This window comes from Acartia tonsa, chromosome 4 (genome assembly GCF_053477335.1).
Source record: "Acartia tonsa isolate MP-2025a chromosome 4, ASM5347733v1, whole genome shotgun sequence".
Taxonomy (NCBI): Eukaryota; Metazoa; Arthropoda; class Copepoda; order Calanoida; family Acartiidae; genus Acartia; species Acartia tonsa.
Window position 1 is genome coordinate 11,951,003 of NC_137263.1, and position 27,285 is coordinate 11,978,287.

At 34.1% G+C, this 27,285-nt stretch overlaps 6 protein-coding genes across 13 annotated transcripts in view; 2 read left to right on the plus strand and 4 right to left on the minus strand.

The window, feature by feature from the left end:
* Positions 1-689, minus strand: part of LOC145316097 (CWF19-like protein 1) — a 20,514-nt gene extending 19,825 nt beyond the window's left edge. The window contains exon 1 of the mRNA XM_080156401.1: positions 559-689. Within this exon, the coding sequence (XP_080012527.1) occupies positions 559-642 (84 nt within the window). The 5' untranslated portion in view covers positions 643-689. The remainder of the gene's footprint in view (positions 1-558) is intronic.
* Positions 665-2,987, minus strand: Dbct (Dihydrolipoamide branched chain transacylase E2). Its single transcript, XM_080156402.1, has 2 exons — positions 2,889-2,987; positions 665-2,618 (listed from the first exon to the last, which is right to left on the minus strand). The coding sequence occupies exons 1-2, from the start codon at positions 2,951-2,953 to the stop codon at positions 1,172-1,174; spliced, it is 1,512 nt and encodes a 503-aa protein (XP_080012528.1). The 5' UTR covers positions 2,954-2,987; the 3' UTR covers positions 665-1,171.
* LOC145316099 (ciliogenesis and planar polarity effector 2-like) lies at positions 2,955-7,753 on the minus strand. The gene is made up of 5 exons (XM_080156403.1): positions 7,569-7,753; positions 6,298-6,391; positions 5,018-5,099; positions 4,085-4,697; positions 2,955-3,406 (listed from the first exon to the last, which is right to left on the minus strand). The coding sequence occupies exons 1-4, from the start codon at positions 7,708-7,710 to the stop codon at positions 4,482-4,484; spliced, it is 534 nt and encodes a 177-aa protein (XP_080012529.1). The 5' UTR covers positions 7,711-7,753; the 3' UTR covers positions 2,955-3,406; positions 4,085-4,481.
* On the minus strand, positions 7,725-18,370 carry LOC145316093 (uncharacterized). 2 transcript variants are annotated; one of them, XM_080156387.1, is made up of 11 exons: positions 17,883-18,370; positions 17,241-17,367; positions 16,413-16,901; positions 16,069-16,240; positions 15,628-15,771; positions 14,808-15,330; positions 14,421-14,647; positions 13,933-14,074; positions 13,019-13,105; positions 12,371-12,491; positions 7,725-11,900 (listed from the first exon to the last, which is right to left on the minus strand). In XM_080156387.1, exons 2-11 carry the CDS (start codon positions 17,364-17,366, stop codon positions 8,481-8,483), a joined length of 5,451 nt encoding a protein of 1,816 aa, XP_080012513.1. In that variant the 5' UTR covers position 17,367; positions 17,883-18,370; the 3' UTR covers positions 7,725-8,480. The 2 variants fall into 2 exon arrangements, with proteins under 2 accessions (XP_080012513.1, XP_080012514.1); XM_080156388.1 differs by having other exon boundaries at positions 18,036-18,057.
* A 343-nt stretch (positions 18,371-18,713) lies between these two features.
* LOC145316102 (leucine-rich repeat and WD repeat-containing protein 1-like) lies at positions 18,714-26,328 on the plus strand. Of its 6 annotated transcripts, XR_013878299.1 has the most exons (14): positions 18,738-18,873; positions 19,401-19,555; positions 19,677-19,740; positions 20,443-20,565; positions 21,381-21,579; positions 21,806-21,966; positions 22,209-22,306; positions 22,755-22,815; positions 22,930-22,998; positions 23,278-23,415; positions 24,049-24,165; positions 24,656-24,941; positions 25,190-25,590; positions 25,974-26,328. XR_013878299.1 is itself a non-coding variant. In XM_080156406.1 (12 exons), exons 1-12 carry the CDS (start codon positions 18,808-18,810, stop codon positions 24,704-24,706), a joined length of 1,302 nt encoding a protein of 433 aa, XP_080012532.1. In that variant the 5' UTR covers positions 18,738-18,807; the 3' UTR covers positions 24,707-24,960. The 6 variants fall into 6 exon arrangements, 1 of the variants encoding a protein (XP_080012532.1); XR_013878297.1 differs by having other exon boundaries at positions 18,714-18,873; positions 24,656-24,955; positions 25,190-26,328; XR_013878298.1 differs by having other exon boundaries at positions 24,656-24,955; positions 25,566-26,328.
* The window catches only part of LOC145316101 (uncharacterized), a 38,354-nt gene continuing 37,393 nt past the window's right edge, over positions 26,325-27,285 (plus strand). The window contains exon 1 of one of the 2 annotated variants that reach the window (XM_080156404.1): positions 26,325-26,445. The gene's annotated coding sequence lies outside the window, so the exon portion shown is untranslated. The remainder of the gene's footprint in view (positions 26,446-27,285) is intronic. The other variant, XM_080156405.1, reaches the window with a different exon arrangement.

The following is a 27,285-nucleotide window of genomic DNA, read 5'->3' on the forward strand; positions in this document are numbered from 1 at the left end:
AAAATCCCAAAGATTTAATATCTATTCTAAAGGATATTGAAGGGGCGTCGTAGCTCAGTGGTAACGCACTGAGTTACGGTGATGAGAGTTCGAGTTCTAGTCCCCATGTGGAAACTCGAATTTCTCAGTTGAATACATTCACACAACTTCCCCTGGTTGTGTAAGAAGGGGATTATTGAGTAAGTTTGGATACTTAATAGTCAAGTACATAATATCAGTACTACCCTTATCCCAAGCTCCTCTTCGGAGAGCGTCATTCATTACGGTGACTTAATTTGGGACACCTGCCATACTCGGCGAGGGTGAGGTAATAATGAGTAGCTCTCATGAGATAGCGGGTCAAGTCATAATGTGCTTGAACGTGGAGCTTGATAGCCCTAGTGGCTATACAAAAGTGTCTCAGCCTACTCCATGACTACTTAGGTCCAAACCCTAAGAGACTATGGCTAATCAATCAATCAATCAAAGGATATTGTTATTTTTTATACATTTAAAATACTTCATGCTTCTATTGAACTGACTTTTCCGTTTTTTTGTTTATTAAGGATACCTTCTAACCTTTTTATTAACAGAATCAATTTTCTTAAACAAGGTTGCCATATTTCCGTCCACATCCCCAGTTACCAAAATTTTTAGAGACATTTTGCTTTAAAGGTTATATAAGTCTGAAATTATAAGAATACATTTTTATTCTTCATCACATTCTATTTGGAGAACTTTATATTCCATGACTATATTTATATTCAATAATAATAAGGCACTTTTGTTTTATAAATCTACATATAACAATATATTTTAAGTATAATGAATAAAATAATATTATAAAATAATCTTCATGAATTTTAGTTTGATTAGCACCATGTTTTTCAGTTTAAACTCAAAGATTATCACAACAAAGCTCAAGAAGAATTGCAAATCAATAAAAATAACTGTTTGTTATTATAATAGAAAGAAAAAAGGAAAACTCAGAAAATTATGATATTCACTGGAAGAGCACATTTATCAAATCAGTCTATCAACTAAATGGCACTATGTCTTTCTATGAAACGATATGAATCATGAATAATGAAACTTTATAATCAAACAACATAATATATAACAAAGCAATAATAAAATAACATAGAACATGTCTTTGTGACAAGAGAAATTAGAGTATAGGATAGCACCAATACTATTTCAGATCAAGGACCATATTTCCTGGGTTCTCCAGGTAGTCCTTCCAGAGATTAGAAAATCTGGCCACAGTGGCTCCATCCAACAACCTGTGGTCAGCTGACCAGCTCACATTCATGATTGTAGCTGGATACACCTCTCCCTTGGAATTATATCTGGGCAATTTTCTCAACTTACCGAGGGCACCGATTGCAACCTCAGGTGGAAGGATAACAGGGCTGGCATACGTTCCACCAATAGATCCAATGTTTGATAGAGAAAAGGTACCTCCAGTCAGATCCTGTGAGGAGAGCTTGCCAGCCAGACCTACCTGGTGGAGACGGGTCAGTTCTGCAGCAATTTCAAATACTGACAAGTTCTGCACAGCCTTAATGTTTGGCACCAACAGACCTTGTGCGGTGTCCATAGCAACACCAATGTTATGATTGTGCTTGTAGGTCAGTGTACCACCATCAACATCAATTGAGCTGTTGATAATTGGATACTGCAAAAGGGCAAGAGAGGCAGCTTTTACAATGAAAGGCATGTAGGAAAGCTTGACGCCACGAGATTCACAAACATTCTTCAGATCTTTTCTTAATTGAACCAAATTGGTCATATCGATTTCGTCGTAATAGCCAAAATGGGGGATTTTCAAAGCTTCACTCATAGATTTTGACATAGCCTTCACCATGCCTTTAAGGGGTTCCACACGATCTTTTCCCTCAGTAATAACCTGTCTGACTATCCTGGGTGGTATTTGGGGTTGAGCCGCTGGTTTGACAGGAGCAGCTGGGCAAGCAACAGGAGCTGCTGGAGGTGGGGCAGATGCACCAGTTTTGCCACCCTCAAGAAATCTAAGAATATCCTCTTTTAACACTCTTCCTTCTTTGCCTGTTCCGTTTATGTCGGCCAGGTTAACATTATTTTCCATTGCAATTCTTCTGACCGCTGGAGTTGCCAGGGCTCGTTTCGATCTGTTCACTGGCATATCTTGCTCATCATCTGAGGGAGTGTCAAGGTTCACAGAGCTGGATGCTGATCCGCCATCACCAGCAATTTCAACATCAACCAGAGGATCTCCAGTCTGAGCAATGTCATCAACCTCATAGTACAGCTTTGTAATAATTCCATCAAACTTTGATGTAATAGTGACACTAGCCTTGTCTGATTGTACCTCGCAAATATTATCGAACTGAGCAACTTGGTCCCCAACTTTAACAAACCACTCCTTGACTGTCACCTCCTTGATGCCCTCACCAATGTCAGAAAGGTTGAACTGTACAATATCAGCCATGACTGCAGTTGTGTTGAAAGACCTTGCTTGTGAAGAGGGTGCAACGGTGATTTGGTGGACTCGAAGGTTGGAGGCCTGGGCTGGAAGGAGCCTGTGCTGAATGGAGAAAACGTGTCTGCAGGTGCTGGACAAACATCTTCTATCAGATAGGGAGATAATGGAAGCATTTCTAATTTAAATAAATTTCTTTTTCTCTATAAAATATGTTCTTTTTAATTCCGATAGCCCCTATAGCTTTTTAATTCAATAGTATGTTATGTTGACCCCATTATATTATATACGTAAAAAATAAAAACTGTAAAAATGCGCAACTCTTTACAAAATGATCTAAGGAAAATTTGATGCAAGTTGTATGCCATATGTGAATATGATAGAGTGACATTGTAAAGTATAAATATTATTAAATTCTTTTTTTAGGGGTTTAGAAAAAGAAATCTGCCTGGCAACTGAAGGTTGTGTAATTACTAAACGAGAGAGTCTACGCCCCAGGCAGCTGGACGTCATTTTTAATTCTGAAATTTTAAAAATAAAAAGGTAGAAAAATATAAATACAATTTTAAATAGGTAGGTACAATGTAAATAATATTTTTTGGAGATAAAAAATGAGATTCATTTAAATAACAATTAAAGATCAAATTTATCTATAAAAAAAAATATTAAATTAGGTATGTTTATAATGAAAATTTGGTATAAAATTTTTAAGTATTAAAAAAATGTTAAACTTTGTCAATCATTGTCAAACATTAACGGAATGTTTAGATCTATTGCTTGCAATATAAAGTTGTTCACAGATAGTATTGAGAGCTGGTGCTACTTCAGGTATACTTGGAGGGCTGTTCCCATTAGTTTGATTGCGCACAGTTACAACAGGAATGCCGCGACTCTTTTCAAACTCTACCATCTCTTGTAAGGTAACAGCAGGCCCCTCCATGTCAGATGTATAACGATTTGCAATTACTGAAATAATTTTGAAGTTAAACCAATGCGATGGCTAATTTGAAAAAAAGGAACAGTTAATTAAGTAACTCTAAACACAAACAGATACAAGTAAGGAAGAACAATTATATTTCGTTATTGATGATTATAAACGGAGAAAAATAATCTGTCTATAGGGGAAATATCCTTCCATAATATTAGAAGAAAATCTATGTTAATTATATGTAAACTTGAAAATTCTTGGATACTTATTTTTTATGCTTAAAAACTCAAATATCATAAAAGAGGAATATTCTCAACATTTACTTACTATTAAAACACTTGCTGATTTTAATTTCCATGTAGATAAATATTTTAATTCAAATTGTAAACTAATAATCTAATCCTTAAATTAAAAAAAATAGGGTTGGGCCGGATACTTTTTTTGGCCGGATACCGGATATCCGGTTCCGGCCGGATAACTGGCCAACGTTCGATATCCGGCAAAATATTGGATATCCGGCCGGATAACCGGATATCCGGCGTCAAAAATCAGCCAGATATCATGTAACCAGATATTTTAAATATCCGGTATCCGGCCGGATATTGAAAATGACCGGGTATCTGGTCGGATAACCGGCCAGACCGGATATCCGGCCCAACCCTAAAAAAAATATGAAATGCTAAGCTTGTAATAACAACGCTTTGATCATGAAATACCTATTGGGGTAATGGTATCAGTAGGCTGTATAAATCTTTGAAGTAAATCAGGAACATCCTAAATTGTCCATAATTTCATATTGTATATGTTAAAGAAATATAATCATTGTTACATTAGCCAAAGCCTCAAATAAATAAGAAAAACTGGGGGGGGGGGGGGGGGGGGAGGAGAGAAAGAAAACAGTTTTTCTTAAGCTAAGTGTTACCTTTATCTATATTAGGTAATATTGGGTACAGGGTTGCCCCGAATGTCTAGGGATCCGCAGGTATAGGCCCCGTAGGGGCTAGATATAAAGAACACCCCATCCCCCTCAATTTTAATACATTTCAAAAATAAATAGGGTGGGGGGTCTTAGCCCGTGGAAAGCACCATATTTTGTGGTAATTTTAATTAATCTTAGAAAACAGAGAAATTCAATGGGTATTTAACACGAATGTTGGGAATTACTAAAATTTTATTATTAAATAAGAAAACCAATATGAAACATTCCTGCCAGGAGGGTCTATCTGTACATGAGAAGACAGGTAGAACTCCCATAGCACCTTCTTTACAAGCTGGAAACAAGTGTCCATACTTCTTTACAGCACCCTCGCCACAATCCCAAATATTCAACTAAATAAAAATACATTTATGACAGACAACAATAACTGGTAATAATACATACGTGGAAATTATGACAGGGGAAATTTTGTCGACAAGTTAGGTTGCTAATATAGTTTTCATTTATTGGTCAGTACGTTCCTTCAGTAAGAGGGGAGGGGATGGTGTGAAAAAAGAACGATATAACTTGTGAACTCTAATCAATATATTATTTTATAAGAGCAAGCAAATGTGATAATAAACAGACACCTTTCTCCAGATATAGAGCAGCTTCGCTTCTTTAAATGCACATCTAATAATTCCTGAAAAATGTGTAAAAAATGAGTGTGTACCTTAAAAAGTAGAATATTTTTATGTATTTTAGCTGGCCAATACACAGTGGTCACTCGTAGCCCAGGACTTTCACCAGCTTGTCTGCAATAAACACACACATTATGTAATCTGGATCTACTGCAGTTCACGGTAAAATATTGCTGGTAAGCAATATTTTCAAAAATCTATGAATTTTAAAGACTGCTAGCTGCCAAACAACTGAACGTACAGATCATGCCCGCATACTGTTTTAAGCAGCATAAGAAGGCCTACAAATAATCTGCAATAGCTATATACAATAATGCATAATTATCTCACAATGCATAGAAATGCGCGAAAAAGACCTATTTTACGCGTTTTTTTTCAGTGAAGCTTTCCCTGTGCATAATTTGATCTTGGCTATTCCAGATTACTTGTAGGCCTTCTTATGCCGCTTAAAATGGTATGCGGGTATGATCTGTACGTTCAGCCGTTTGGCAGCTAGCAGCCTTTGAAATTCATCGATTTTTGGAAATATTGCTTACCAGCAATATTTTACAGTGAACTGCTGTAGATCCTGTAATCTTATACATTGGCTTATTTAGCTAATCTCTATTTATTCGGGTTTTTTTTGTCATTCACTTCTCAATTTGATATTAGAGGCCTGTGCATATTTTTAATGACTCTTTACGTACGCACTCAAAAAGAAAAATATTTGTTATCAGACCTAATGAAACAGGATTAGAAAAATATGACATGAGTTGTGTAAGGGGGCATTGAATTATGAATTACACTTGCAGTTAATTATATACCTAACCACGTTATCTTATTAGTTGACTCTGGGTACTTTTATCGATTTTTGATTGGTTAGTTTAAAGAAGGTCTACAGAAAAGATTATTTTGTTTATTATCATTAAGGATAGGGATGTATTGAATTTTGATTGGTTGGTTCCAACTAGCAGTGTTCAACCAATATTTTTAATCTACAGAAGAAGTTATTTGATTAATTAACATTAGATATATATAAATTTTTCGTCCATTGTCTCATCCATCAAGGTACCTGATGAATCTACTCGTTTCTGAGTAGTTTGGATGAGGTTTCCTTTAAGCTGCGACCTCCGGCAAAAAGTGCTGCAGCGAAGGATATTTTCGGCGCAAAATGAATATTTAATAAGATAGATAAAAATATAAAAACAAACTAGAAAACAAAGTACGTAAAACTTAGGGTTTCAAATCTTTTTTGTCTATGGTTAAGTTGTATCTCATACCTAATACCTACACAAAATGAAGTTTAAGTCAACAGAATAATAAAATTTTGTACCTGTTCCAAGCTGGTATGCCCGCTAACCAGGCCGTCACAGCTGATTTTCCAGCTCCACCATCCCCCAATAAAAATAATTTGTACTCGATGCACTCTAAATTTAGTTTCAAAGATAAAAATCATAAAAAAAAAAACAGATCAACAAAAGATATAGGTACCTACATAATAATTGTTAAAAGCGAAGCTTTTCTATAATTAGGGTCGGTCCGTCCGTACGTCCGTCCGTAACGGATAGCTTTTTTCGTTAATTTAGGCATGTTAGAATTGTCCTATCTGTTTCAAATTTTGCATGGCGATTCCTTTAGTAGTTAGGTACGATTTAGAAAGCGTAGCAACTCTATAATCATTACCAAAATGTCCATACGTCCATTTTAAACATGTTGATTTTTTCACTTTTTTTACAACAAATTTTTAAGTGATCTAATCATCGGATTTATCTGATTTTTGGTATAGTGATTCCTGTAACAACAAAGTATAATGTAATAAGCGATGCAACTCAATAATCAAGTCCTGAAAATGTAAGTATGTCCATAAACATTATCCTGTATCAAGCAGTTTTTCAACAAATTTACTTACAATTTAGCTTTGACTCTTAAACATTTATATTATGATTATTCAGTTCTCACACTATACAAGTGTTAATGTCCGTTTGTCCTACCGTTTCAGTGCTTCGCTTTTATGGATGTTGTCATCCTTGTTATTTTAAATTCTAAGGAAAAAGTTTGACTCTTAACAATTTTTTCATTATTTGTAACTTTGTTTTGGTAGATACAAATAACGTAAACTAATCGTCAGGGGTGTATATTCTGCATAAGATTTATTTTTTTTCCCCGGCTACAAATTTTTTTATTTTTTTTCCCCCCTTGTTTTTTCTCTTCAAGTAGGGGGAAAATGAAAAAATATTTAAAGAACTCTATATTTTATTTATTTTATCCCTCATACCACACATTTTTTTAGTTTTTTTCTCCAAAGAGGGGGGGGAAATGGAAAAAATGTTTTCAGTTTTCTTAATTTTTATATTTTTTTTCCCTCCAACCACTTATTTTTTATTTTTTTTCCCCCCCCCTTAGCCGGGGATCCCATGCAGAATATACACCCCTGCTAATCGTTTTCCCTGAAGAAAATCTTTGTCTTTTACTTTAGTACCAGTCTAATTTACCCAATTAATATCGAGAAAAAAATTTGTTCCAGTTTATTAAAAAAGTTTTTTTACTTGACTGAAAGCAAATTTTTTTCTGGTCAAACATTTGACTAAAATATCAAAATCTAACCTATAGAAGGTGGAATGCCCGGATATTCCAGGTACCCATACAGGCGTCGGAGACCAGTCGCTGGATGGGTCAAGTGGGCCAACAGTCCCTGACCTTCCCCACTTTTGTACCAATCATATGACAAAACACTGCCACGTAGCATCTCTATAATTTACATTTTTTTCTGAAAAAAAAAATATTTTTCTTATACATATATTTTCAATTTATCAAATGTTATGTTCATTGTTCACAAATAGTATTGAATAGGTATTTAATGCAGATATTTTTTACAAATGTTATTAGGAAGGTAATTTGTCCTTGTATTTTCTTATCTTATTTACAGAATATTATAGAGAAATTACCAAAATATAATCTTTAAATATTTTTTTTTTAAATAAAATTATTACAATTGTACACTTTGGAATGTACTAGTAAATACTTAAAACTGGGCAGCTAGGAGTAGGCCAACAAAATTTTAAATAATCTTTTACCAAAACAAAATGTTTGTTTGGTTTAAAAATTCGTAATCTCATGTTTATTTATCCCTGCAGTACATGTAAAATAGACAATTTTACCTATAATACAATTCAGAAAAAAAATATGAAAATAATATATCACTAGATTGTTTAATCTACGAGAAGTAGACTAAAAATGCTTTATGACCAACAATTTACAGTGTGAGCTATTGAATCATCATACGTTTATATTTAAGCTTGCTTAGAATATACTTTCGAACAGTGGCTTTAATAAAAAAACACTTGTATATGACATTTAGTTAATCAAATAAAGTTCTATTATGTTTCAATGCTAACTAAGAGTAATTTGAGGCGTATAACACTTTTTGCCTGCCTTCTCTTTTGCTTAGCTTCATAATATTAAGAACACAAGCTTAAATTTAGGTACAGAAGTAAATTTTTAATAGTTGTATTTTTTTTACAAAGTGTTTAACAAGTCATCTATATCAGTGTTCGTTTCAGTTTCGTTAACAATACAATTATATTCTTCGAATTGCATAATCTCTTTAGTGCTAGTAGAGGCCATTTGGGTGGACACAATATTGGTGCTAGATGAAGCTGCTACTCTGCTGGAGGAAGCAACTTGTTGGGAACTATTTTTCTGCGAGGATACGGCCATTTCTGCCTCAAATAGCAGAGACATGACAAGATCACTTTCTTCTTTGGAAACTTGCGCCTTCTTTATGTTGCTAGGCTTATTTGGCTTTTTAAGTTCATCCAAATTAACATCCTCCTTTTTCTGCCCGAAACCCAGTAATTTTTTCTTTTCATTTTTCTCTGCTTTACGCTTTTGTTTTGCAAGCATTTTCTCAACCCTGGCCTTTTTGGATGTACGAATATATTTCTGGTCAAACTTGTTTATATCAGTTGATGCAACTTTGGTGACAGAGTCGTCAGGTTTCTTTTTGGCACTTTCTAGTTCTGCAGCTGCCTCGTAATTATCAATATCTGCTTGAGATGGAGGTCTAGAAATATTCCTTTCTTCCTGGCGTCTTCTGGGAGTAAACACTGGAGCATCCACCTCAGAATCTTCAATAACGCCGACAGACTTTCCATCGATTTTCTTGTTTCTTGATTTTGGTCTGTCTTGACTAGTATTCCTACTACCGGGCCGGCTGCTGTTCTCTCCAAGCTGGCTGTCTGGCCTGTTGCTAGACTGACTGCTGGACCGTTCGGACAGAGCACTTAATGCTCTTTCTATGATGTTAGGACTTGTGACTGGACTATATACAGGGTTTTTGGAAGATGTTCTGCTACCTGGCCTCATAGAATTAATCTGACTAGTTGTGATTGCAGCTGCCGTTAATGATTTTTCTGAATTTGTCATTTCTGTATCACTAAACGTGACCCGCCTTGTTGGGCTAGGAGGATTAATAACCCTTCGAGGAGATGGTTGTAATGGAGTAATTTCAACTACATCAAACTGAGAAGTATCACTTACAGAGGGAGGATCATCAGGGTTGTCTTCATTTGCATCTTCATCAGCAAAAAGAACAAACTTTTCCTTAATCCTGGCAGATTTTCTGGTATTTCCAGATTCTTTGCTTCTGTACAAATCATCCAGGAAGAGGTCGGAATCATCTAAATCTGTATCACTAGAGCTGTCAGATTCAACTTTTCTTGGTTTTTTACGTTTAGTCTTTATTAGAGAATTGAGTTTTAGAGTTTCATTTGAACGCCTACCTTTATGGTTGTTGGAATCTAATATTTGATTTAAATTATACATCTTGCATGTAAGCGGATTGTCTTTGGATCTTCCATCCTGAGCTTTATAAGCTTGCTTGCGTTTTTTGGTGAAGATCTTCTCGTCGCCCTTGATCTTGGGCAACACAATGCCCAGTACTCGTTCTTCTAATACACGTTCAGAATCGTCTGTCAAGTTTTGTTGTGGTGCACGTGGTTTGAAGGGTACACGCTTTTTGGGTACGGTGACCGCCGCAAGTTGATGATGTGGGGCTGGATCAAACTCCTCTATCTCTGTGTCAGAATCAACAGGATCATCCTCATCCTCCGAACTTAGTGGCATTACATTGGCAATAGTATGCTTTTTTTCTTTTTTCACACCAGCAACTTCAAAATCATAGAAAGGCTGAGCCCTCGGCACTTCTTTCTTTTGATAGTCTATCCTATTATGTTTCATGCCCTGTTTTGTAAAGCAGGCCTTGATATATTTGACCACTGCTGGACTAAGTTGGGTTTTAGCTCTGACAACCTCTGAGTAGTAGCGCACTGGTTTCTTGATTTGTCCATACCTGTACTTAAATTCAGCGGCACGTTCATTACACAGGGCCATTACGCATTTTATGTCCTCCTCATCCCTAACATAAACCGGTTTAAAGGCAACTTTGCTGCCTGTATTAGGATCCTCGTAGAAGAACTGGATGCACATGTTGCCTTCTCCAATAACATCTGCCTCGTTGACAACATCAACAGAGGCGGGGTCCACAATAGATACACTCGTTCCATAACTTGCATAAGGATCACTCGGCTCCTGCTTGATAGTCAAATCTTGCGGCATCGAGTCTTCAGGTAGAGTTTTAATATTGAGACCTTTTATTCTTATCATTTTATCAATCAGATCCTGCGATAAATGTTGAGTTACATCATGTCTTGGCACAGTTGGGCGTTCTAATTTTTTCAAGGTTTCCTTGGACAAATAATCATGCAGCTTCAAGTTGGCAGGTTCGATGTAAGTTCCTTCAAAAACTTCCTTACACAGCTTAGTAAACTCATCTCTTTTTAATTTTAGGCGTGACCGGACAAAGTCAATTGCATCATCAACTAGCAAGTTGTAATTTTCCACTAAAATGTTAATTTTAGATAGTACTATCTGATAAAAGCCGATACAAAAAATAACATCTTTAACATCTGTACTAAGTTCTTTTTCTTTTATCAGTGCCTTTAAAGGTTCTGTTTCATGTTTAGCTACAAGCTCTTGGATGAAATCATTATATTTTTCACATAAACTTTCATCAACATTATGTTTTCTCCAAACAAACCAACCGTCTCCAAATTCAACCTTTTTGTTATACCTCCTGCGGGGATTTGGCAACCGCTCTATATCATCAGGAATCAAATCTTTTGCCTCAACAGATTCGCTTTGAGATGTTAGAAAGACTTTGTTTGAACCTCTCTCTGTGATCTCAAGGGTGTGCATCTGTTGGGGCAGATCTATTGTATGGTGCTGGGACACGTGGAATACTGTTTTAGACGAGGTAACATCACTGGTTGGTTCAGTATACTCAAGTTTGTTTTCCATTCTCGGTGGGGAAGAACTGCCGGCCGCTAGTTTCCAAACCTGCGATAGTTCAGGGTCATTCCGTTCCTTATCAAGATTGTTCAGGGCTGGGTTGTTCCGCATTCTTTTCCAGTCAGCCTCAGTGGGAATACACCGTACTGGTCTCATTGTGTGCTCTATTGTTCGTACATTCGCCGTCTTAATAGTAATGCCAGGGATTCCAGTTTTCAGAACAAGTCTATTACTTAATGAAGGCAAACTTTTAAAAATATACTTAATATCATGCAGTGATGAAATATTTCTCAGAGCAGCAATATTTTTCTTGGGCTCTGCCTTAACTTGCGTGTTTTTATCACCCGGAGAGGTCATTATACTATCAATATTCTCGTCAACCATTGAATAATTCTCAGCCTCATCATCGTTGGAAACTGAATCAGGCAGTATAGAATCTGATTCGTGGGATTTATTTAAGGAAAAACTTTGTGGTGACGGAAGACTCTGATCTAGGTCTGTGCCAGGTGTGGAGGGCATAGGAGACAGCGGGTCAATCATACTCTCCAGGTTGAAAAACAAGTTCTTTTTCTCGGGGTCACCTTGAACCTAAAATAGAATTATATAATGTTGAAATCAATACACATTGGTTTAATGTAAAATGTTGCTGGAATCCATTATTTTAACAAATATAAAAATAAAACTTCAAGGTCTGATGGCGGCCAATCGGCTAAATGTACAGTAATCTCGCATCACACACAGGGGCGCGAATAACTCTTCTTATGTCAATTTAACGATGTGCGGACATAATAAATCAAAAGTCAAATTTTCAAGAGTCAGTAACAATCATAGAACATAAGGGATAAAACAATGGAGATAAATAGATGTTATTGTTCATCCTCAATTATGAAAAAATTGTTTTAAGTAAGAAGTCTCAAAAGTGTCTAAAACAACATGTTTATAGAACTTCGGGTACCCGGTCCCTTATAATTTACAGTCCCCTCCTTCCCCTGAGTTTACTATGCTGTGATTTGTATCACAAAATATCCTTTTCTGAACAATGACGTAATCAGTTTTACCTTGCGAATTAACTCCTTTTTGAATTTAGGAGAAGCTTGGTTTACTTTTTCTTCTGGTGCTAGAGGCTTCTTGAAAGCTAAATTTGGATCTACAATCTCCATAACAGCATCGGTAAACTCCCTAAAATCAAAAGTAAAGTTAACAATTAAAATCAGTTAGGCTCGCTTTTCTTCAAAATTTAATGTTTATGTCCGTGTTTACGACTGAATGTTAGAGGGGACGGATAGCTGATAACATAAATTTTGGGTATTAACCTCTTAGAAATTTTTTTCTTTCAATTTTGAAAATTTGAGTACCTCCCCCCCCCCCCCCCCCCTCCGACAGCGAACTATGAACTCTGGCCGCATCGCTCCCTAGCCTTCAACATTCATTTCAAACATGTTGATTTTTTTGCTGGACCAGTAGCTATATTCCCTAAAGAGTAGATCCCAATCGGTTCAGCGGTTACCGAGATCTTAAGCTTCAGACGGATATACAGACGGACAAACAGACGACAGACATCGTTTTACCTTGTTATATATATATTAAAGATATTAATACTAAAAGCGTAGATACTATATATTTGTTAATGGTCTTTTGCCAAACTGCAATTTTTTTAACTTCGCTTTTATTTAGGTATGTTATACTCCTTGATAAATTATACTTACTCTGAATTAAAATCGTCCATAATTTGATCTTCTGATTCTGATATTTCTTTTAATTTTTCACGGGCAGGTAATTCCAGGCTGATATTACTAAAGAGAATAATGTAGAAATATTGATCAAAATTAAGATAGTGATTGCTAACATATGGGGCTACATGAAGAGGCAGGGGGGAGTTGAAATCCATAACCCAATTTCTCTTGACAGGGAGGTGGTACCCTCCCCAAAAATAGTTCCTAGGACCTATGAGAAGCTACCATGTAAAAGAAAACCCATCCGGTTCAACGGCTAGTGAGATGCTTTGGTACAGACAAACATCCTATTACTTTATTATAAGGATGCATATTTTTTTCCATAATTCCTACGTAATATTTTTTAAGTTTCAGTTCTTGGTCAGGGGTGTATATTTTTAAACAATTCCCCTCAACCCGAGGGAAGGGGATTCAAAATAAGGAAATATTATATACCATAGCTTTACAATGTAAATTGGGAAAATAAATTCAACTAGGTTGGAAAATATACACCACTGGTTGTTACTTAAATAATACTTAAATTTTTACTGCAGGGGTGTATATTCTGCACAAGATTTATATTTTTTCCCCTGCTACAAAATTTTTTATTTTTTTTTCCCCCTAGATTTTTCTTAAAAAATAGAAAAATATTTAAAGAACTCTATATTTTATTTATTTTATCCCTCCTACCACACCACACATTTTTTTAGTTTTTTTAACCAAGGAGGGGGGCGAAATGGAAAAAATGTTTTCAGTTTTCTTAATTTTTTCCCTCCAACCACTTATTTTTTATTTCCCCCCCCCCCCCTGAGCCGGGGATCCCATGCAGAATATACACCCCTGATTTTTAGGTGTTTTATCGTTATATAAAATTAGAATTTAGAAGAAATTTTTTGAAAACAACCTACCTTGTTGTAAAAACTTTTTCAATATTCTGCTCATCTTGTCGTTTGCTTTCTTCATCCAGCCATTTAATTGTGAAATATTTTCGAATTAATTCTGAGACAACCTTGCCTACATGAGCTTTGGCAACTGCAATACTGTTGTCAGCTAAAATCAAAATTGATTAATAAGAGATTAAATAGTATGGTAAAATATTTACTGTTATTGAAAGTAGTAAGGTCTTTTTTTGTCCGTTAAAATGTTGAACCGATTGAGTTCTTCATTATAGATAATTTTTGTGCAAAAGCAAACTACTTCTTGTATCTCACACACACAAAAAAAACACTATATGTTATTTTTGGACACCTGTCATAATAAGGTACCTAATAAAGAGATAATCCTAAGCCTCAATGTCCTTGAATGTGGAGCTTAAGCTGGATGTAGTGTCTCATAATGCTCCATGAGTACTTAGTTTGAAACATTAAGAAAAAACACAATGCAAAAAAAATCTTACGTTTGTCGATCTTCTTCTTGTAAGCCTTGCACCTGACCGTATCCAAACTTCTGCGTATGATAAGGATCAATTCTTCTAAATGTCTTTTTTCAATACAAAACGGCGGACACACGACATTCCAACCTGTTCGCGGATCCTCGTACTTTATGCCAATGCACGTGTCTCCTTCCCCTGGGTAACTTTCATCCTTGTTCTTCTCCATACAGTACACAATTATATCAGGTTCTCTAAAAGAGATATTAGGAATTAAACAACAGGATAACTGAAGGTAAACTCCCAAAAATCACGAAAAAATCTGCTTAAATTACAAAATATTTTTTTGTGGAATTAATTTAGTTCCATTGTTGGTTACAGATGATAAAATGTATGGTGAACAAAATATCTTACCTGTATATTACAGACTCAATACTTTCATCAGACTGAATGCTATCCTGAGATCTTGCAATAATTTCTCGTTTCATTGGCCGCTTATTGGACAAAACAACTTCATCAAAAACTCCTGACTCTATTGAGATCATTGAAGCATCATTTTCGTCTTCATTTTCTAAATGTTGAGATGAAGGAAGGATGCTGACAGGAACCATTTCCTCAAACAACATTGTTTCTTCTTCTGAACCCTGTTCCAGCGTTTTGTTAGTTTCATTATTAGCTTGAGAAGGACTTTTATTACTATCTTCTCCTATCCTATTTTCCTCAATAGATATATCCTCAGTATCAACCTCCCCACAAGGAAATTGTATGTCTGGTCGCATTTCTTCATCAGAGGAATTTTCTTCGTCTTCGTCTTGAGGACTAAATGCTCCGCCAATGTCAGTTGTCCTGTGCTGGTTTTTAGAACATTTTTGAGAGTGCTGTTTTCTTCTATCTTTTCTTTTCTTCTTCTTGCCTCTTCTTTTAACTTTGCCTTTGCCTGAAAAGAGGTTTTAATTAGGTACTTATTATGAAATAATACTTATTTTTTTTAAGAATTGATAGTTATTTGAGAGTAGTAACTTGAAGAATAACGTACATATTCCTTAGTATAACTAAGAAAATTATGTAGTTTTTGAGAAATAAAAAAATATAGGTAGAAACCAATTTGAGAGTAGTTAGTGACTATAAGAAATATTTAAAAATTGCATTTTCAAGAACTTATTGTTATTGAAGAATAATATCTTTGAATGAAATCATCCAATGCCACAGAAACTAGTATATAACAAATCTTCACCTTCAGCATCTAGACTCTGGCCAGAAATTTGAGTCATTGTTGAACAGTTGCTGACTAATTCCTCCAGTTCAGAGTCAGATCCATCTAATTCACTGTCATCCTGATCTTCTGCGTCAACACTGTCCATCATTGAGGCTCCCATTTCTTTAATAATCAACGTAGGTGAGATTTGATAAACAATAAAATTATATTAGATGGTTTTAAAAATAACTGACAAGGAATGCCTACAAATTCTTGAAAAAATTACATCTAAGACATGTTGATAATTAAAAGATACGGGGCTTTAAACATTGAATAAACAGAAAATTTATTCAACTTGAACGTCGTGTATTTCATATTATTTGAAATCAATAAAACCAAGCCATTTGTTTTAGGAATTAACAACAATAAAAATGGACTATGACAATTAATTCTCTGTTAATGAATAATCCAAGAGAATACCTGTTTCTTCTAATATATCACCATCAGTAACCCTTGAATCAAGAATGTGGACAGCATGTTTAGGAAGTCGTAAAGGTTTTCTCAACGCCACAGGCATCGCCTTAAATATTTCTGCTTCTGTGAGTGCAGGAGACGGAGAAACCACAACACTGCTGGGACCAGGAATGACATCCTAAAACAATCATATCTTAGGGATTACTTTAATTAAAAAGTTAATTTTTGATGAAGATCAGATCTTTAAAAAGATATAAAAAAAAACTTTTTTTACTTTCCCTAAATTTAATCATTTTAAATTTTTTTATGGATTTACAAGGGTCTAATCCGCTGATAATTAAGTATTATACCTGTTCGTTTAAGGTTGAAACAGAACTTGATACCAAACTGTCTAAAGGATCAGCTTCTGGAGCGGGCTCCGGTGCGATAGAAAATATGGATGCTGGCTCAGTCTCTGATACATCAGTGACACCAATTTTAGGTTTTTTATGAACATTTCTTGAATCTTGAGGAAGCTTTCTTTTGCCGAAAGCCTCCTGTGATTTGCCTTCTTTTGCATGTACAACTTCATGAATATCCACAAGAAAAACTTCAGCTTGTTGTCGTTCTTTGGAAGGAGAAAATTCTTGTAAATCTACTTGTTTTTCTGACGAACGGTCTTTATCAAGAGAATTTACCGATGAAGTTTCCTTTTTCTTATTAGGTGTAGCGTTTACTACAACAGAATCTTTGCTAGCATCACTTGCTGTCGAGACATCTTCAGATTTTTTTGATTTGGGTGCTTGAGCACTTGGAAATGTTACTTCTTCTCTAGAGTATTCAGAAAATGGCCATGGACACTAAAATTAAAAGATTATCATTTATTATAATTTTACCACTGTAATTAAATTTTAACTACAACAGAAATAAAAGAAAATATCCCAAAACAAAATATATCTTGACCAATTGAAATTTCTATTACCTACCTCAAATGTATGAATTTAAGTTTTGACATATATGTATTTATATCAAATAATTCAAATGTTCATAAAGAAAAGATACTTAATTAAAGGCGAATATATTATTTTTTGTTAAAATTGAAATCTACTACATGGCAATATATTTTTAGACACGAAATCTTTTTTTTATGACCAAAAGGTAAGGATTGCAAAAAGGGAATATATTTTCATTTTTCATACCTTCGAGTTTTTGCACATTATCATGGATGTTCCATCTTTCATTCGGAACACCTTGACCTTGCTCTGTGTGTCGGATTTTGCACATTGTGGACAGTATTTAGGAAGGTTGTTCACGTCTAATCCCATTCTTAAATATAAGCATTAATTATCAATAATTACCTAAGAGTAAAATTACATGCTATCCCCCTACAAGTCCCTATGGAGCGATGAACTTACCATTAAAAAATAAATAAAATAAAATATAAAGAGAAGGGAGGTCAACTTTTATTCCTTTTGCCAAACCCCTTCGGGAGAGGGGGGGGAGGGCTTAACCATAAAGGGCATATAACTATGATGCCCTAAATATTTTCTAGTCTTAACTTGATTAAAGTAAAAAACAGACACGATTAACTGGGCACCCCCCTTTGCTCGAGAAGGTAGTTAGAGGGAAACTGCAATGATGCATGAGGGGCTTCAAACTCCTAAAAGTGTATGAACTAGAAAACTGACATATTCCCTAGGTGTGATAGTAAAATTTGCCTTTTCACTCCTACGTCTTCCAACGCAGTAGAGGAAAGAAAATTTTTACAAATGATACTAATATAAAATTATTTAGGTAGAATTTATGTTTCTATAACATGAAATAGAAAGTAAAATAATTACCTTGTATTATAAGAATAACACTAACATGCAAAAAATAGAAGAATTTTAACTTTACACTGTGATCATGTTAACATTCATTTTTTTTACAAAATTATTACTACTTCAGTCGCTCTTTTTCTTCCATTTAATCTTAAATAAAATATAATTTCTCACACTTATAATTCAACTTTAATACAACTCTTCCTTCAATATAAGTTCAATGGAATACTTTTCATAGTACTTTTCAGGCCAACATCTTATTTCTAAGCAGACAGACGCTTTATTTTGTTATTGATTGATTGAGATAGCATGCCAAACGTTTTTTAGTTCTATTATACGTCACTAGGTGTCTTTCTCGTGGCATACTTTATTATTTCTATCAAAAATGCTGTTTATATCAACTTAAAAACCTTTTTTTAGACAATTCTGTATATATTTTGCTTTTAAAAAAATTAATGTACGAATATTATCCGTTAAACGTCCATATTTTTTACTTTTATGATTTGTTTTGACGTTTTCCATATTTACTAAATGTCGTCGTTTATTAATATTCATGGATTTCAACTTCTTTCATTCCTTCAATGCTTTTTTATAAATCGCATGCTAAATAATACAATAAAAAATGTGAAATGTAAAGTAATTATAAAATTCACAAGAAAAATTTAAGTTTTTAAAACTAAATATTGTTTTTTTTTTATATTTGGTGCTTAGACTAACTAAAATATTATCAATATGGATTGTCTTCTCTACAAGCATTAGAAATATTTTCAAACTTGATAACCATGCGTCCTTATCAAATTAAAAATTTAACGTGGCATATTCCTGCGCGCCGCTTGGCCGACTCGAACTTAGAATACATTTCCCCAAATAATTGCATTTTTTTTATGTTTTTATACCACAAGTGTTACACTTTTTTGACTTACATACTTTACAGAATAATTTAACAATGCCTGATAAAAAGAAATCTAAGGATGAGCCGAAAAAAGATGCAAAAAAGCTGAAAACAGACCAGGTAAATATTATGAAACTAAGGATATTATAGTTTAAATTATTTATCAATGTTAAACATAACTTGAATATATAGCTTCGAAACCGATTATTATCTGCTGGATAAGAGCCGGTTCTTAGCCAAACTGAAAAATTATCTTTCGTGTTTTTATCAACTATTCACGACGGAATAATAAATTAAAAATCATAAAATCGATTCCTGTATAGTCGGCGCAGGAAATCGACTCCTCAACTAAACTGAAATTTTTCTTAGTTTTTTTTTATAATTATCCACGGAAAGCTGGGTATAATACGTTGCGCGATAAATTTTTCTTTGAGATTTTGTTTAAAAAATATTTTCTTAGTTAAATTTATTTTGCCTCATTATTTTTAACATTTTACGTTGTTTGAATTCGTTAAAGAATTTAATATCTTGATTTTATTTAAAGTTTTTATATTTGTGTATAGATTTTCGTTTGAATTTTATTCAGGTTTTCGTTATTTTGTGGCTACATTCAAAATATAATTTTGAAAATTATTTAATATTTTCAGATTTCTGAAAGTTTCAACTATGATCCAGTCCATTTCATCAGATCCCACTCAAAGAACAATGATCCCGCAGATGTTCAAACCCAAATTTGGGAAGTGGTGTTTGAACCTGACCCACTGGATAATTCTAAAACACTCAGCAACGTAGCCACATGCGGGTTAGTTCATTTTAAAACAATACATTTGTTCATTATTTTAAACACCGACTAATTTTCATATCCTATTATATAAAGTAGTTGTAATATATACTAATAAGACTAAAAATAATTTTCTTTTCAGTGGAAATTCAATCTGTATCATAGACGTTAACTCTGGGACAGTTCTTATGAAATACAAACATAAGGTTTGAATTATATTTTTCTTTATTTTTTATTCGTAGTGAACCTAATTCATTAAGTTATTGTAACAGTAACAAGCCCTTTCTTTCCACAGAGGGAGCATAGGCCGCTGACAATTTGTCAGTGTTTCTGTAACAATGTTGCTTTTTTTATGGATATGGGATAGGGTTGTCAGCCCTAAGCCCTATGATTGCGGTGTAAAGCGTCCATTGGCCCATCAGACAACCAGCCCTTTGATTGCACGACCTTTGTCTGAGAAGTCCTAACGGTGTAATTGTATGGTAGTAAGTTGCGCCTGTTTGGGGCCAAGGCATTCCCCCTGCTCTAACTATTCATGTCGCGCATCTGACATAGCAGCAGTAGGAACTATTTTTAACGTCTTTTAGTTATGACGCGGTGTCGGATCGAGATTCGAACCTATCACCTTCCCGACGACGAGCGGATGCGCTACGTGTTGAGCCACGGTCGCGGGTCATTAAATTATTGTATCAATGTTATAATCCTTGCAATATTCATATTCCTCAGAAAATTCTATCTATTTCTTTTATGATACTTGAACCACATAGATACCTACCTAATGTTTTATGTTAAAACACTTATTAATAGAATGCTAACTCCTGGATAAAAGAGTACCATAGATATATTATTTTAATATTATTGATTTTCTTTTAATATTAGTCGTTCAGTTAATTGATTATTAAATCTAGGACAATCGCGAGAATTTCTACACATTAGCGTGGACAACTCTAGAGTTGGGAGGAGAAAAGACAAATATTCTTGCCAGTGGCGGAATTAAGGGGGAAATTAGAATGTTTCATCCTAGTGCTAAGGTATTTCTTATTATCATATAGCCGACAAAACCGCAATATAACAAACGCCATCATTATACGTATAAGAAAGATAAAACGCCATTATTCACAATACTTTTTTTAATGTTATATGCAGAGTTGTGGATCCGGATCCGCATGTTTTTGAGTCCAAGGATCCGGATCTGCAAAAAAATGCGGATCCGGATCCTGGGGTATAAATTTATTTAAAAATCTACCTAAATTTATATAAAATAGTCACTTACAAAGACATTCTCTTGATGAGAGCCAATCTTTAAGGTTTAGGTTCAGACTTAAAAATTAAAAGTATTTTTGACTTCAAGATGAAGGAATAAATATTTTTTGAAAAATTTGGTGATTTTATTTTTATTGTCAAGGATCCGGAGTCGGATATTTTTATTGTCAAGGATCCGGAGTCGGATCCGGATCCGCACTGACTAAATTTTGAGGATCCGGATCCGCATAAATCAATGCGGATCCGCAACACTGGTTATATGTATAGGTAATGTAAATTTGACAATCAAATATATTAAGATATTCAAAGTGATCTTGGAAAATAACCTTATGTAAAAATACAGGATCTTGTTAACCGCTGAATCGATACGGTTCTCCTTTCCAGTAAAGCTTATCAAGATCCTGGGAAGCTTTATAGCTATTTTAGGACAGGGTATCACCAACACCAAAAAAATTATCCACCGCCCATTTAAAAAAAACTAAAATAAAAGGGGGGGGGGGGGGTAAAATGAAACCCCCACCATCTTAAGTACCCCAAGAGGCCTTTAGAAATGTATTTTACCAAAGTTTGACATTTTGTCTAGGTATGTTTTCACGAGTGGCGCCCATTGGACAAGAAGAACACAGCGGTCAATTCTTTAGTTTTTCATTCAAGTAATCCATGTTGGCTGTTTTGCGGGACCAACGATGGATATGTTTCTCTTTTTGATGTAGGAGTTCCCTCATTGCCAACTTATGAAGGCGTCACACCAAAACAGCTTCTCAAATTGTTCCCGGACTATGGTAATTTTTTTTATTGAAAACTTGTATATTTTCTGAAACCATAAAGAGGCTGGTCCGATTGAGTTTCACTTTTCGTGAGGGTCTCGTATATTAATAAATGACTGTTAAGTTATTTTTCTCTTTTAAGGCCTTCAGATGCGAGGGGCGAAGCCACTTACATGTTATTAGCTAGATATTATATATTAGAAAATAATTTGGGATCTATCTTTATGTTCTTTTTTTTCAGGTGATGTATACAATCTAGCTTGGTCGGGCCATGAGTCCAAATGGCTATTTGCAGGCACAGCTGCTGGCCTGGTCGGGTGGAAAATAGAAGAAGACAAAGTTACCACAAAATACAGACCCATGATGGTCGACTTTCTGTTACCTGAAAATGAAAGAGATAAGGTAGACACTCAACAACATCTAAAAAGAAAAATTTTGCATTTTTAAGTCCAATTATTAAATGCTTCGCTTAAAATGATCAGAAAATCAAATGTGGACTACATAGTACACGCGTTCGTACTACATTCAATATCATTAGTGCAAAGGATTTATATCATTGATAATACCTTAATAGATGAACAATTATGACAGTCTTCTGTAAAAGACCATTAATAGGTATGATATATATAAACCTCCTATTTCAGGGGGAAAATCCTATCGTTGATAGTATAGCGATTGCCGGTGAACACTCTATTGTTGCCAAATGTGCTAACCATGGCCTCATTTATATGTTCGATTTGAAGTAAGTATTACCTATTAATTTCCAAGCTCTTGAATCTGATAGTAGTTAAATGTTTTTAAATTTCATATCATTTAAAATCCTGTTTTATGTCCGATTATGATAAGAATAAGAACACGAAATTGAAACTAGGATAACCACATTAATACGTAGATCATAGTTTTTTTTATTGACAACACTTTGGCAGTAACAGACATAGATGCAAAGCGAGCTATTGAGGAGATATTTATTGGATAGCAGTGAGTTTTATGCTGGGTGCGAATATGATTAAGGGGAATCTTAACACATAATTCCAGCCCTCTATCCTAGTTGGCAGCCGAGCTAATTACATTTCCTTCACAGCCTTAAGGACTGACATAGACGGACGGACAGAAAATAAAATTGAATTATATCGAAGTTTTGCTACAGAAAATACTATAATGTATACCTGTTACATTTTATATCCTTTCAGGAAGACTGTTAAAGATATTACAATTGAAGAGGGCAAGAAGGACAAAGTGATAGAACAGGAGGTAACAAAACTTTTTTTTATTTGCAATTTATTTTCATTTAACTTTTTAAAGGAGTACCTATTTGTATCAATTATAATTTAGACAAAAAAAATGGAATACAAATTAATTTTTCAGGTGTTCTTGCTAGCAAATCTGAAATGGTCAGATACAGATAATTTCTACATGAATCTCGGTTGTCACAAGGTAACACACAATATTAGTTTTGTATAAAATTGAGCGTTTTCCACTTGCTGGGATAATTTTGGACTTGTGTCTAAATTGACTTGTTAGAATTAAGATTAAAACTCCTCTTTTGGTATGTAGGTTAGGTACTTATTGTATTTTTTATTTTTTTATCGAGGTTTTTCTATTTATTAATCATTTTCATTTTAAAAAGTCCAATAAAGTATAAATATTAAATTAAAACATTTTAAATTTGGATTAAAATCCATAAGTCTTGCTAATCAAATAATTTTAAAACAGGGAAAGGGGCTGGTTGTGTGCGGAGACGACAAGGGAAGCCTTTGGCTGTACAATGTTCCCACACTGACAGGCGCGGCAGCAGAACCACTCAGAAAGATTGCAGAACCAACTACCAGACTCATGTGGCCAGAACTTCAGGTAATTAGTGGATCATGATCAATTCACTATGTTAATGTTCTACAACGTAACTTAAAATGCAGCTAATGGCTTGAATCACAGTCTCTGTTTGCGCACCGTTTGTGAGCTATCAGCATTTAAAGGGGGTGGGGGGCGAAAGTGACACTTTGAAACCAAAACTAAAAGTCAAAGGAACTCAGCTAAAAAAAGAGTTACAGGTCTGACATTTTGCATGGCAGTTGCTTTATAGGGGTACAATATGGAACTGTGAAAAAACGGCGGCGCAACCGCCGAAAACCGCCGAGTAAAGGGGAAAAAAATTTCGGCGGGAAACGGCGGTTTTCGGCGGTTGCGCCGCCGTTTCTTCACAGTTCCTTATTGCACCCCTATAAAGCAACTGCCATGCAAAATCTCAGACCTGTAACTCTTTTTTTAGTTGAGTTCTTTTGTTGACTTTCAGTTTTGGTTACAAAAAGTGTCACTTTCGCCCCCCCCTTTATGTTTAAGTTGTCGGCACAATGTCCTTGTAATTTAATAAAGAATATTATTGTAATTATTATCCTTACTTATTAAAATTACAATTTATGAAGCTAAATGAAATTCAACTTGTATTATTACACCTTGTTGCACTTACTTATAAACTTGTGATTTTAGGATGACCACCTGGAGAACAGCAGAAAAGTACCTCTAGACCGCCATGATATTATCATTGACAAGGTGACCGTCAGCGCTGACTCCAACCACATTGTTGCTGTTACCTCAAACAATATGGTAAGTAAACTACCTAAACTTTATATTAATAATAACATCTTGGTTAGTCTTTTTTGGTTATGGTGGCACTTTAATTACATAATATTAACCAAACAGCCTTCTGGGATTTTGTTTACACTATGTGAGGAGTTTATTCCCTCTACTTTATTTGAAATTCAAGAAATGTTTTAACTGTAGATCTAACTTAATTGCAGAATAGTTCTTAGCAACTCAAAAGCTAAGAGCAAATTAGCATGAAAGATTCTGCTCATTAAGTTTAATCTTATTTGCTAAAGATTTTTTGTACTTTATTCAATACTTGCTGCCCAGCCCCTAGACTCTCTGGGACAAAAGGGAAGTCTCATAAAAATAGCCTAAAACCACTAAAAGACATTTATAAAGGTTCCTAGAAAAGCACAATCTTGTCAGACCAGTCATATCCGAGATCTTAAGGAGCAGACAAAAAAACATTGCTACTTAATACATATTCCATATATGACCCTTTTTATAGGTATGTATCTGGAAGAGAACGGACGAAGACAGTTCAACATCCGACAGTTAAACGTAAAGGCCAAAAATTCCGCCACGGGTTCAGTTTCCAGTTAGCAGTGACAAGTGATGGACCTGTGAAACGTCAGGACACATAGTGTACAAAGACTTATATATTCATTATTCACGCTGATCCAGATATTAACAGAGATAAGACGTCATTTGTTTTCAATTTTGTTACTAAACCTACGTACTTCAATGCATTAGCTTTAAATAAACAATAAATTCAAATCAAGAGATCGATAAAAGTATTCCTATTTAGGTATTGATATTCGTTTTCTAGAAACGCAAAAATTAAGAAATCAATATTTATAAAGATTTATATAGTAAAGCCATTGTACCAAACGCAAAAGACGTTGTTTTATAACAGATAGCTTTGATTATGATACTACTATATTTTTGCAGCTATTTTAAATTTTTTTATTTTTTTCGTCCTTGAGCAGAGCATGCCAGTTTTCACAAGTTTTAAATCAATATCTAGTAATTAAATACCTAGACATTAAACTAAAAAATTAACACAAAAGAACTTAAATTATATGCAAGACGATCTTATCAATAAACATTACTTAGTAAACATTACATTATTGAAATTTGATATTACAATATTTTCTGCAACCTAATGATAGATATCTCTTCATCATATACAAGGCTTTATAGTTTAATAAATATTGTTGATTGAGCTCCTATATACAAGTTGAGTCAGCAAATTTTTAAGGAAAAGATAAAGAAATTTCAAATATGATAGTAACAATTTAGTAGATTACTAACGAATTTTTAATAAGAAATGGAGGTAAGGGAAATATAAACAGCAATTTTTATTATAATAATGAATTACAAAATTTTGTATCTTTCTCTCGTTTTGTTTTTCACAGGTATATTTAAAAACAGAATTAGCAGGTATAGATATTAAAAATGGATCAGAATCGCTAAATTTACTCCTTCAACCTGTCCAAGTATCCTTCTAAATAAAAATGCACAATGTATGTCATCCTTTACTTAACCTTTTATAATATTAGATACATAGCATTTAAATAATAGATGAAGAAAAAAAATAAGAAATATTTATAAGCAGATTTTAAGCCAAAATTATTACTTTTTCTATGAGATTACTAAAAGATGATCTAGTGTGGTTCAGATAATTTCGGTCGTTGCAGGGTTTGGGGTACAGCTAAATAAAGATTTGAAAAACTTCTGCATCATAAACCTTTTCTAGGTTTATCTGAAGGAAAGCTAGTCGATGACTAAATTCTGATTTTAATCCACCTTTATTTACCCTCCAGCGACGTAACTTATTTTGAACTTAACTGTAACGTTCTTTAAATATTGCAAGTTATTAAATACCTATTATTTAAATTAACATGTTCTCTCGTCAATTAGAGGTGTTTTTACTAAAATTTGTAACTTACATTCCTAAATTATTAAAGCTTGACTTAAATCTTAGTTTTTCTTCAAATTACGCTTTGCCAAACAAATCTGTTAAGTTTTTCTTACCCATGGTTTAGTACTTCTTTATTTGTGTGTAAATATGTTATTTTTTTATTTTCAATTTGTGTATTATTATTTTTCATTATTATTGTGAAGAATCTAGATGTTTAAAAGTTGTGTATTTCTTATAACTGTTGTATTTATTTCAGACCAAGTAAAATGATTGAAGCAGTTTACATAAGAAGAAGACTTGAAGTATATTGAACGCAAACATTAAAAGAAGGAGGGAGAGAGAGAACAGTGATTTATTGAATCTTTAATTTATAGGTACCTAGTTTATTATTTAATTTTAAAGTCTTTGTTGCTGAGCAATATCAATAAATAATTCGCCGAGGACATTATCTTTTTACACTATTATTCTTTTTTTCCGTGTCATTAAATTTTTGCTTTAGTATTTAATTATCCTTATTTAAAAGTAACAAGATGTCTGTTTGTCTGAACCGAAGGATATCTGAAATCACGAGACTGATATGGTTCTCATTTATAATTTAGCTTCTTGTAGGTCCTTCCTGGGAAGGTTTATAACTATTTTGTTACTTTGTGGGAGTGTACCTTGCATCCAACCTCCGAAACGATATCACCCCTGGATAAAAAAAAGTGGTCCCCTCAATTTTTATCTTTTTAAAACTAAAAACAGAAGATTTAGGGTTGTCGACTACATTTTCCCTACCTCAAGTGCCCCTTGTTGCCTCTTCGGGCGTAGCTGCTATTAATGATATATACAAAAGACCTCTTGAAAGGGTAAAATCCTTTTTTTTAAATAAAAAATAAAAATTGCTAGCATTTTTTTCCATATTGGAAGACCTCCATGTTAATGAAAGAACATAATTTTCTTATTTCTGATAAGTAGGTACCTAGTAGTTTTCTTAAAGCAGACTTAAAAGTTATTTGATATTATTCAAGAATAAAAGTTAGTTTAATTTAGAGAGGTTATAATTTTATTTAAACTTAAAATTCATATCCGTTCGTGTTATAATTCATCAAAAAGTTCCTTCCTAATAAATCAAGAAACCAACGTAATAATCTATGGCCGTTTACGTGCTCTTTCCATATATCTAGAAATCTATCATCACTTTAAACTCTGTTTTTGAGAATAGAAGTTTCAAT